Consider the following 12,747-nt stretch of genomic DNA (forward strand, 5'->3'; position numbering starts at 1 on the left):
AAGGTACACTTTCCCAAAAATACACTTGAAACACATAATATAATATGAAAATGTGTGAAAATGTGTAAATCTATGAATCTTTTTTCGACTTGAAATGCGTACTATTCCTTTAAACTACAACGGATACGGTAACTACAGAATCTGCCACTGAATCGGGTTTTCTAATGCTGATGCTGTTTGGGCTTTGATAAGCATGTATGTGTGGTATTTGGTGATTGGACGACCTTGCTGTTGTCCTTGTACTTTATTGTATCTAGTGTCCTTGCCTTCAACGTCGTCACTGATCAACGGCTTTGGCCAAACTGCAAAACATGCTGATAAGAAATAAGATTTTGCATGTAATGCAACAGGTTCAGGGGCTCCTTTCACGAAGCAACCTTTACTAAGGTTAGCTTTAACTCCCATTCTTTAACATTGCACTAAGGCTGCCTTAGACCTAGGTAACCTTAGAGCAGTGTTAAAGAATGGGAGTTAAGGTTAACCTTAGTTAGGGTTTCTTTGTGAAAGGAGCTCCACATCTTCAAAAGAGCTTAAAATTTTATTTTACAGCGACGGATGCCTAGCGATTTATACCTTTCGTGAAATACACCAAAACTCATATGCAAATTTGTGTTGAGTTGAATTTTAATACATCAGTTTTTAATAATGATATATTCAATACTGTTTTGTATTTATAACAGTTGTCATCAGAACTACTTGTATTGTGATACATACAAGACGACATAACACTGATGACTAATTTGAGGCACTGAAACAGCATGTGTGGTGGTCACTATTGAAACATTAAATATATCACTAAATGCCAAGATGTTTTTATGGAAAAAAGAAAAAAAACCCAGCAACCATGAAAAACCAAAATTAAATGTAACCCTTTATTATTGCACGAACAAAAACAACGACTCGATCATCCATAAAGTTGTATGCTTCGTTAACTATTCGATCACTGTTCGATGACATGTAGCATTCTTCTCCGACTGTGTTGGGGTACAGAGAAAACCCTAACTGTAAAACTTGTTTACGACATGCTGGTTGTATTTAGTATTGGATGTTTCTACCTGACTTCCGTGATTTCTGGAAGCCGTCATGTCTATTGTGTGCTCGTTCACCTGTAATTACCCTGGAGTATTAATCAATATTACGATTAGTACCGCTGATACTAACATGCCCCTGGAGAATACCTGATAATTACTGCAAGTTGAGTCACTCATCCATATATGCCTCCGTCACAGGGGGTAGGGTAGATAGGGGTCACCACTCTCCCGGAGGACGGGTAGATTTAGTTTCTCACTGTCTCGGGGGACAGTAAATCGGATGGGAGAAATGTTGAACAGATTAGGAACAAAACCCTTCTTGACACGACGACAAAATGACCACCCAATGTACATAACGCTGGATCCAACGGAACCCTGAAACACGCAAATCTGACATTGCAATGCGTGACAGTGATTGTTGGTATCATTGGTGATGTTGTATCAATGCCTGTCAATCAATGTAAACCAACATTGGAACTGCTGATGTAGGTAGAATTATTTATGAGCAAAGGTCTTCGTCATTCCATAACCTGACAAAAGTGTCAACATCTAGAATGTCAGCGAGTGACTCAAATCATTTCTACTACCCTTTATGACAGTGCAGTGTAGAAATACATCTTTCACAATATCATAGGCAACTATACAACATTCAAATTCAAGAGACTGAATGCTAACATGACAACATCTAGCAGACTTTGAAGTGCACCTGAGTATGCACTTAACAAGATCGTCAGTCGTCAGCTAACAACATCGCTGGTATTTTGCCCTATGGTAGACATAAGCCATGCCCAGAGTAAACGATACTGTGGAGTAAGTCGTTTATGTATAGGGTGAAGAGCCAAGATAATATGACACGACCCTGACCCACCCCCGTGGTACGTCAAATACATCAGAAATACAGCCACGAGTGCTCAAGCATGATTTCATTGATGTGTACATAGTGTATATGAGACGTCAAACTTTACTTCGAATTCCGAAATCGTAAAGCTTATGGAAGAGTCCATTCAACTAAACTCTGTTTTCTCATTATCAAGGAAGGCACAATAAACTGGTGAATGTCTTTCGACATAGTAGACAGTACCTTCAGTTAGCGTAAGCGCTGCCGCTGCCCTGCACCCTTCCTAAAACAAAACTGGAATGGGGGAAATTCGTTTACAGCTTTCGTCCATGCTCACATTCCGTTGAGCAGTAATCTTTCAAAAGGTTTTCGGAGAAAAGGTGTAACCTCTATAACTATATAGATCATCCATGTATTTACCATTCCCCTTGTGAATTGGTACAACATTGTTAACACCAAACTTATTCGATACATTCTAAAACGATACAATGGCATTGAATAATGATACAATATGACCATTATCAGATAGACCAGCGTATTTGACCTGGAGATATGTTGTTTTTCAGACGTTATACGGTATCAAGAGAATTACTGAATCATTGTGGTCGTTTACAGGGTTACATGCAATATCTTCTGCAGACTTATCAACGTGCTCTGTAAATCCAGTATCAAATTATTCTTGACCCTGAGGTACAGACAAGTCACTGAAGTACCTGGCAAAGAGAATACATATAACTTCCTGCGTGTTACAGGAGTCACCGTTATCAGTTAGCGACTGTGTTTGCTCCCTTTTATGTTTTAACCTTTTTGTAACTCTGTAACGTTGCTTAGCTTAACGGTGGTTTCTTCGAAATATACGTTTTGCTTGTTTATATTCAATAAAGTATTTGTCATCTGAATTGCGACTTGTTCCGTGAGAAATCCAATTTTTGCGGCAAATACCCATGTGACCGTGGTGTTCTTTAAGTTCATATTTCCTCCAGTATTTCTTTAATTGTGTTTGAAATTTGGAAGTAGGAATTGCAAGTATAGTTGCAGCATGTAGTCATTCTGTGATATAACTGTTGTGATACTCAATGTATTCTTCATGAGATGAAAAATGGGTAACATCAAAGTGCAAATTTCTAAAGCAATTTTGGGTTTCATACCGATATAGCATAAATCAGTACAGTTTGCTCTCCGCCATTCTGGACGTTCACATGATAACTTACATTATCAGTGTCCGAAACATACTAAGACAATCTATGAACACATAGTCAATCATGTTTCTAACAGTGCCGCATTTACTCCTAAATGTGCATGTACAGCCGCTGTCTGGTGGAACTGCTTAAATGAGGTTATGTGCTGCGAGAGCGCGTGTCAGAGAGTTTTAACGTATCACGTACACAGATATTGCCATTAAAATCACCAAGTAAGACAGATTTACCAAGTTGCGAGCATTCATCATACACGTCAAGCATATCACACATGACATTAAAGTACACACTGTCTAGCACGTTTGATGACGGTAGACGAACACCAATAATGTACAGTGGTGTACTGTTCCTGAATAAATTAGCACCAATCATATGGTTGCTTAGATTTATATATATACTACTGACACTCTGACATATATTCTTTCTCACAAATAACGCAACATCGCCTGCACCTCGTTTTGAGGTACGTTCTACGTGGAAGTCAGTAAACACCTTAAAGTCATTGTGTAGAGTCTCAAGGACAGGACAGAGATGGATCTAGCCAGTGTTCACTCAAAGCCGTGACATCACTGCTTTCTAGGTTGACTTCAATGTCGGCAAAACAGTTCTGAGCTCCACGAGCATGCCAATGCGAAGCACCATTGTAATAAGGAACCATTGAAGAATACTATTGTTGAAGTCATGAATGTGTAAGTTCGCAGTTCGTTGTACCAAGCTTTTCGAGGAATCCATTCGAGACACAAGACATTGTGAGGCCAGAAGTCACCATGGAGGTTATGAACGGTTTGTCTCGATACAGCGATTCTAATCGTATATGTGGCGTTACGTCCAGTGGTCCAGTGTTTTAATAATGTTTCATTTGTGACAGTAACCTCCCGTGATTTGGCATAGTTAATGATGCTGTCTTTCACAACTTCAAACGGTTTAACTCAGTACATACCGTTTATTGCGCGCCCTTGGTACTCTACAGAATGACCTTGACAACTCATTATCGAAGGTCACCTTCCTGTTGCCTTGGTCATGAGGATTGGTAGCATCAGCAATATCGCGTTCAGTGTGCTCGCGGTTAGTATCCTCGTGGGTAGGGTTCTCTCCCACGTTGTCGTCCATGGTGATGACGTCAGCACTGGTATTCACCATTCTGTTGTCGCAAGGATTGTTTATATTTTCGCCTGGTTGTTGTCGACACGGCCGTTGACTCTGAATGGTATCAATTTGACCACCGGCTGGAGGTGTATCCAGCTTTGTATCTTTGAAAAACATACGGATTGATACACATCACAGCACTCCATCTAAGTGAACAACTGTTCAGTCGGATTGTGAAAAAGTGCAACTAGCGCTGTCTGATTGTGGCAAATGCCCACTGTTTGACTGTCGACAACGATATAACGTGTCTGCTATTTGGTGTTATATCCTGTTTGGGTTGGGATCTGTCACAATATTCTTCTATATCTTCAGTTAAACGTCGACGTCATACTGTGTGTTCGTGTTGAAGTCAACTGCAATATTTTACTGTATTTGAATGTTGTCAGACCCAGTCACAAATAGGCAAATAATGTCTGAGAAAGTCAGATATAGTCATCAGTGACATAAATACATGCAATCAAATATACCTTAATGGAGACTGACACAGTCGGACATTAAAGAAAACAATCGCAGTCAGATGCGGTCACATGTTGCCAGACACAGTCACATGAAATCAACTCTACAAATGCAAGCAACTATTTGTAACTGGTCTTTAATTTTTAAGTAAAAGATCTTGGAGTTATTTGATCAGTTATAAATCCAAGTTGTGCGGGAAATAACTGTTCAGTAATGATTCGCGTTGTGTTCAACAAGAATGCTTTGTTAGTTGTTTCATGTAGTAGATGACACGGGCGCGCAGTTATATGCTTAATCTTGTCGTCAGGAACATTCACGTTTCTTGTCAGTGTGGCAATATGTTAAACTAATCGTCTGCTTCTTTCAGCTACAACATGTCCGCCGCTCCAACTCGACTCGACTCTTGTGGCTGATGAGAACGTCACTTCCGTCCCTGTCGGTAATGACGTCAACATCACGTGTGAAATTGGCTTTACTTTGCCAGACGGACAGACGATACAAACTCTCCACTGCCAGCCAAACATAACAGGCAATGCATCATGGGATGTGACCTTGCAAAGCTGTTCACGTACGTCGTCTGACTCCCATTCATGTGTATACTGTCAAAAGTTATCAAAGGAAAAGAACATTGTTAAGACATGTTTAGATTACGTCCCATTCCGTTTCAAACTCTCAAAGTCAGGCACCTAACAACCATCACGAAATGCCAGCTATCTAAACCAATAAACAACTGACAACTGGTAGTCAAGATCACGTATTTTGTGTCCGACTTCCATTTTTTCGAAGCAGCGGTGGCTGAGTCGGTTAGATCGCTGACTTGGGTTTTGGCTATTAGGAACCTGACTGTGGATTCGAATCCTCAGGACAAAAGGACGGGCTCTATTCCCTATATGGGTACAATGTGTGAAGTCAAGTTCTACCGTCCCTCGCCGTTAACTGCTTGACGCAGTATAACACCTTGCTTACACAGTCATAGCTACAACCACATCACACCTTTAACAAAACTCACTCGTCCTTCAGGCAGCAATGTGTCCGGTACATTCTCCTTGTCCTGAGTTATAACTAGACATATTTGGCAGCAAACTGCATGCAGGGTTCTCCTGTATTTGGCTCCCATGCTGTGTCTAGGTCTAGACAGTGTAATAAATGGGTTATGTCATACTCGGGTCATACTTGGGGTGGACACACACGCACGCACGCACACACAAACACACATACACGCATACACGCACACACTGAGGAACAAAGATGTGTGTAAATTTGTATATTGTATATTTAATGTGTGTGTGTTTGATAATGTGTGCGTATATAGTGGATGCGTTGAGGTGTATATAGTGTCTGCTGGTTATAAGTATGTAATGAGTGTGTTAATGTTAAATATATAGTACGTGTTAATGTAGATATGGCATGTGTATTAATGTGTATATATAGTGTGTTTTACTGTGTATATATAGCTTGTGTGATAGTATGTATATAATGTGTATATAATGTATATAATGTGTGTTCGCATGTGTTAACGTGTATATAGTGTGTGTGGTTATGAAAGCGAACACTATTGTTGTCTGGCGGACATTTAACATGGTAACGCCTAGATAAGACCATGCAACCAATTGATTTCAACAACAGCTGCTCATGGGGCACATTTGCAGTCGAGGGGCCGTATAATCGACGGACTATCGTTATATTTGGAGTAGAAATAGAAGGTCAATAGATCGTGCATTGCATTGCTATCGTTGATGTTTGTTGTAGTAATATTAGAAATTGTCATTGTCATTGTGTGGAATGATACAAGCACAAGAAAATAAATCATAAGTGGATGAAATATTAGTTACAACTCGAAAATTAAAGCAGTTTTGAATTCAGTTAGCAGGACAGACGCAGTTCACGACAAGTTTATTAAGTTCATACAAAACTCCGTTCTCATGTGTCACAATGTGGTTTAATACTTCAGTAATCATGACAGATAATGAATATGTCGATATGTCATATGATATGATTCGCCTCTAGATAAACAACTCATGCAGAAAATGTGCGTGTATATCTTACACTGCAGTTAATTACTGTCGGCAGTCGCTTGTTACATGGCAAATGTTGACACCAACGAATGCTTTGAACAGATTTATTGGAAGGTGATATTGCATTTGTCAGACACACCAGTTGTAAGACACTTGAGTGAGGCTGATTACATCAATCAGCATCCACCGTCAGATCTGAGGGATTAATGCACAAGAATCTATACAAGCTACAAGAGGACATTGTTGAAATCTTTCTTAATGTGGAACTATGACAACAAAAATGTCCAGCTACCTAATTATCAGTAGTGGACACTGGCACCATAACAGAAACGCCAGAACAGCATTATTTAAAGTCCATGACATTGGCGTCACGAGCTGAAATGCGAGACAGGTTTGCCCATCCTACTCAGGGAGAACAGCATTGCCTTGTCTACCCAACAGGCATGCTGAACGATTCACCACAATCTCTCCAACTTCTCTGCCAAATCACGAACTTTTTCTTTCTGATTTGGTACACCCTGTACCCTTCGGAAAGCTGCTTCATCGGGTTCAGGTCTGAGTGACACATCCTCGGTGATAATGGGTGTCTCATTGATACATTGTCATACAACCAGGACCAAGTCGTTTCCGTCGTTGTTCATCTCTTACCTCAACCCACTTAAAGGTGAAACTGGGGTTAACGTCGCTTTGAAGATTATTTCAGTTTTAAATCATGTAAGTGAAGCATGACATAACCCAAATACATAACTATGCAAATTAGATACCCAGAAGTGGGACGTTTTCGCCGGTGCATAAATGTAAAGTTTAATCATTAAAATAATACAAGAGATATAATCAAATGACGTTGTTATTGCCGTTTCAATTATCCTATAAAACGCTGTTTAAGCATTGTTTTAAAACGTATTGTTTTCTCAGCAATCGAGGAATTAATAGTTGGTTACTTTAGTTCACACGTCAATGGGGGACTACGCAATACAGATACGTAAGATGTCGACAGGTTTCTGATAGAATTACAAATAGAATTCACACCTTCTATATTTCAATATGGGACATATCAACCTCAACTATCGTCCTGACAAATAGTGAATATCCAAGTATAACTAATATCCTCCAGATTAAATATACTCGTGAAGAATCCTCTGTAGAGTGACATTCCTCATTCCAGAATGACCTGACAATTTTACAACAGTTCATGCATAACCCAAACGTCATGTATCATACGTTACATCTGTTTACAATCAAGTCATTTGTTTTCAGTCGTGACGTGTACAGTTATTCCAGAAGTGACGAGTGCCCACGTCACGTACAGCTCGGTGACGTACGGAAGTGTGCTCTCTATAACGTGTTTTTCTGGAAGCTCCAGGGACATCTACCCCGCCAGACTCAACCTGTCCTGTAACGCCAACGGACACTGGGAGGTCCAGGACGTCAACACCACCATCCTTGACTGTCGATGTAACTGAACTTCTACTGCAACATCTTTCATCTGCGCCCCATGCTTAGAGACCGTCATGCTGAAACCATCTGTTGGAGAGTTAAGAGTGCCCCGATGACCCCGATGTCAATATATAGCTGCTTCAAAAGATGGTGGAGCAGCCAAGCGGTTAAGGCGTTTGCTCGTTATGACAATTTTGAAGTCAAATTTCTAATACCCGATGCCCTGATAATGCTGGAATATTGCTAACATGGCTTAGAACTAAACTCATTTTTTTTCTTAAAGGTCTTAGTTCGAATCCAGATTTAGAACCCACATGCAAACATTTATGACACTCGTGTCGGTGTTCATTGTGGATAATCGTCCCCGTAAAACTTTGAAATATATACCAAAAATAAAAAGTTAAGCGCCAGCCTATTTCAAAACTAACACGTGAAGCTTGGGAAATGTTAGAGTGAACTAACTGGGAAGACCAATGATCCATATTTAGAGAAGATTCATCTGGTAACTGTTTTAGGAATGTCATAATCATTTGTATTTACAGTTAAAGGAAATATTGTTACAGATATGACACTGTATTTTTAATCAAAATAACTATTCTCGAATGTGAAGTCGTACCAATTATCACGTCTGCCTTTACCTACACGCATGCTAAATGCCTGTTCCCTACTTACCGCTTACCTCTCGCTCTGTGACTCAAGAATAATGCTGTTCAAAACGGCGTAAAACACAGTTACAGTTTCTGAAGTAGCAGCCATCCTTCGTGTCATTATCTTCTGACAACATATACTTATCTTCACCTTATTAACCACAAGTTTATCTGACCCGATTATTGTTCCGCGTGTTTAATGGTCTCAAATTGTTTTCTCCCTGATTCCCCGACTTCTTTCCTTTGCCAGATGGGAGGAACGGTTACGTAGGATGCCTACAGGCCCTCCCCGGCGTTCTGGACGTGGCCCTTGCAGGTGTTAGTAGCCACAGTCGGTGTATTCTACACTGTAGGAATACTAACATGCTCTACAGTGGCTTTCAAGGAGGAGACTGCTACTGTGGAAACCTCACAGCGTTCGGCAACAACGTGAACAACTACGAATGCAACACGACATGTGGTTACAACGCCGACATCTTGTGTGGAGGAGCAGACGGCAGGATGAGCGTCTACATGACATTTGGTGAGTTACTTCCTCACAATAAACACGGTGACCGCTCAGAGTTGCTGTGATCCTCGACAGAAACACCTTCTACTGTATCTGATAACAAGCTGTAGCTTTAGTATAATGTCATGTGGCTAGCTCATCGGATTAAAGATTTATTACGATACCCTTCCACTTACACGATGTCAGCTACGATATATCACTTTATCGATATCGTGTGTAAGCTCGTCATAGTTCTTCAGTAACTCGCAATGTACTCTCATACAGCTCCTTATGCAATCGCGATACTTCTCGAAAGATCTTAAATATCCTTCGATGGGAAAAAAGTTTTGAACATGCTGAAAACGTTTGCACTTATCGTAGAATATCGTATGATGCACGTGTTGTGCTCGGCATTGATCGTAGTGTGCACGGTTCTGATCCTAGTTTGCTCGTAAGAATTTACTAAATACGACAAACGACCGATACGATTGAGCTACGATTGTCAGGAGCTGGCTACGTCCTTGTCCCGTGTATGATAGGAGCTTAACACGTTCAATGAACGAGTTAGTTGCGACAGTATTACCAGTTTAATACGATAGGCACGTATTGAAACGAGCTGATGATAACTGTGAAGGGGACTAAACAGAGACAGGCCGGGAAGATAGTTGAAGGTGATAGGGAGATGCTGCCCAAGGGAAAGCAGAAACCCTTGTAGTAGAACACGGATCCGGTACTTCGCCGCCAAGAGCCCGAAAAATTGTGAAAGTTTCATCTGTTTTAGCAACCCTTCAGCAACTGCTTTCCCTCATCTTCTGTTGATGGACATTGCAGAACTTAAATGTATACTTTTGACTATTTTTATTAGAAAAATATTGGAAATCACGGGGTACCGCCAATCAAATTATAGACTGAAATATTTCTGGATTTCATACTATTATGAAGTCTTTTGCAAACTCCAGGATGATGACGTTGCATGTCTCTGGCATTAAGCGGAAAAAGATGTAGTTGGCAACCCAGAACTCGTACTCAAAGGTTTTGTGTGAGTTTCCTGTGGCCTTGTAATGCAGAGTAACCGCCAAACCTAAAGCTGGGCCCAGAGGTTCTCTCATGAAGGTCGTTTGTCTTTTACCTTAGGGACAACACGAACCAGAATTTCTTGGAACAATGGAGAGTCCACTCGTTCGAAATTCTGAAAGCCATCACGGTCTCCTTGTGCCAGTTCGTCTTGGAGGGTACTATAGAAACCGAACTTTTGTAGACGAAGAGGCCAGGTTCTTGCCCAAATCCTTCTCCAAGACATCCAATGTAGTGGTCGCAACTACCCCAACTACATCCCTTCTGTACTCATACACATGTCCCAGCCCATGCGCCATCTTGTTATAAGGTGTAGTTTGAAACCGCGCCCAAAATTCGTTGGTTCTTGATTTGGATACAGTACAGTCGAATTTGCATCATGATAAATTCGTCGTAGTGAGCTCGTAGAGGCCGTTTTAATGTTGTAGTAAAATCGTTAAAAGCTCGTATGCAATACGTTCATATCTAGTCATAATCTTGCCAATTCGTATTGAAATCGTAGGCACGTTGCTGTAATGTCGTGGAATATTCTTAGTAAGTTCGGAACATGATCGTACAATGAGTGCAGTTCTTCTGAATGCCGAAAGGTCTACGAAAAGGTCTATCACAACGTGTGACAATGACGTAACATGCTACTGGTATGTATTAGCTTCTTGGGGCAGGACTATGACAGTGACAGTGTAACATGTTACTACCCAACAGTAGCTTCAACATGCCATGTGACAGTATGGTACTACAGGCAGTGGTTTGATAATATGGCTTAACATTACAGATGGCTGTTACTCCATTACCAACTCAAGCGTTTTCGAGTCAGCATTTACAACAACTGGGAGAAATTATGAAACATGTAAGGAATACTGTCGTGGACTTGATTTTCCTGTTGCCATGGCAAGTCGATCCCAACTATGCAAGTGCACCAACACAACATCTGGTATCATTGCTGAGTCTATTCCCGAAGCGACCTGCACTTTGTCTGAGGAACAACTCGGAGAATCATTCAGCTCCTCGACCACCGTCCGTGTCTGGACACTAGGTAAGTGATGGAGAGGCGGCAACTGTCCGGTCCACTTTCATGTAATTTATAGCGTTCATAGACTGGCCCACTTTGCTCAACGGTTAAGTGGTTTGTCTAGTGTCTAGTAACTGACCAAGTGTCTAGTGCATGTCTGGTCCAATCACGGGAAAAAGGAACTTTCCCCTGCTACAGTTTGATAGCTTTAAAAAGCGACAAAAACAAGGTGAAATTTGAATAATGTAATTTGTTAAGCAATGGCATAGGCACATGTTCAGAACAAACATTTCAGCTTTAACAGAGACTTTGACGTATTAAACACATTTTGGTCGATATGGGGTCAAAATAGAGATTTTCACTGTCAGGCGGTCCAAACGTGAAACACAGCAATCTGGGATTTGAAGTCACTACTAGCGAGTATGTCTACCTCTGGCTTGATTACACGCAAACACGTGTCTTCTCACTGAAGTAGTGAGGCGTGTGATGACGTCAGCTGGTATACGCCTCCATTCTTCGATACGTGCTTGAGCCATTTGTTGAACTGTAGCTGGTGGGTTCTGTCTCTGTCGATCGAGGTGATCCCACAAGCGCTCGATGGACGTTCTTGCAACGTCACCCGTTGTGGCGCCCATCTGCAGCATTCCGATGGCCCTCTCTCGCTCTTCTGGAGTTAACCCTGGCATTGTTAAGTGTTTTTCTGTCGAAGTGCGATCTGGTAGGCACTGTGGGGTGTTTTTTTTACCGTACATGCACGTGCCCTGTACCCTTACATGCAACAGATTCGAACCCGCACCCTCAGAGTCAGGCACCTAATCGCCATCACACAAGGGAATGGGACTCAACCAAGAAAGTACTAGAATTTGTACTTTACTAAGAAAGTGAAAAGCCAGATATGACATATGCTGCATTCGACCACTTTCTAAATGGCATCGTGTAATCATAGCTTTCGACCTTGGGAGCAGTGCCAAGTTACACTTATCAAAGGGGTACACAGTCTAGACTACCAGTTGTCCTCCTTTTGTGGAAGTCGCGGTGGCTGAGAGGGCTCGGAGGCTGACTTTGTGAGCTGGCGATTAGGTGCCTGACTCTGAGAGTGCGGGTTCAAATCCTGCATGGGACTCAACCAAAAAAGTACTAGAATCTGTACTTTAATCAGAAAGTGAAATCCCAAACATGACATATGTTGCAACCATGATGCATCTGATAATGATTTTATATTTTGAAATTATGATTCATTTTGCAACAGAAAGTTTATTTTGCCCGTCAGGATAGTCGCTTTCGGATGGTCCATGGTCACACATAATTCCAATGGCCGAATAAATCTCTTGACCGCACATCCCCGACTCAACCTTTCGATCTCATGAATGTAGAGATATTCATCACGTATGTTTTGTCATGGATATTTAAA

At 41.2% G+C, this 12,747-nt stretch overlaps 2 protein-coding genes across 2 annotated transcripts in view; both read left to right on the forward strand.

Moving 5' to 3' along the window:
- Nucleotides 1-12,747, forward strand: part of LOC137297853 (MKI67 FHA domain-interacting nucleolar phosphoprotein-like) — a 273,252-nt gene that overhangs the window by 39,400 nt on the left and 221,105 nt on the right. The gene's annotated exons all lie outside the window — the stretch shown is intronic.
- Nucleotides 1-12,747, forward strand: part of LOC137298768 (uncharacterized) — a 51,687-nt gene that overhangs the window by 15,519 nt on the left and 23,421 nt on the right. The window contains exons 2-5 of the mRNA XM_067831044.1: nucleotides 5,035-5,235; nucleotides 7,940-8,137; nucleotides 9,017-9,289; nucleotides 11,100-11,360. Coding sequence (XP_067687145.1) covers nucleotides 5,035-5,235; nucleotides 7,940-8,137; nucleotides 9,017-9,289; nucleotides 11,100-11,360 — 933 coding nt within the window. The remainder of the gene's footprint in view (nucleotides 1-5,034; nucleotides 5,236-7,939; nucleotides 8,138-9,016; nucleotides 9,290-11,099; nucleotides 11,361-12,747) is intronic.

This window comes from Haliotis asinina, chromosome 10 (assembly GCF_037392515.1).
Source record: "Haliotis asinina isolate JCU_RB_2024 chromosome 10, JCU_Hal_asi_v2, whole genome shotgun sequence".
In the NCBI taxonomy this organism is placed as follows: domain Eukaryota; kingdom Metazoa; phylum Mollusca; class Gastropoda; order Lepetellida; family Haliotidae; genus Haliotis; species Haliotis asinina.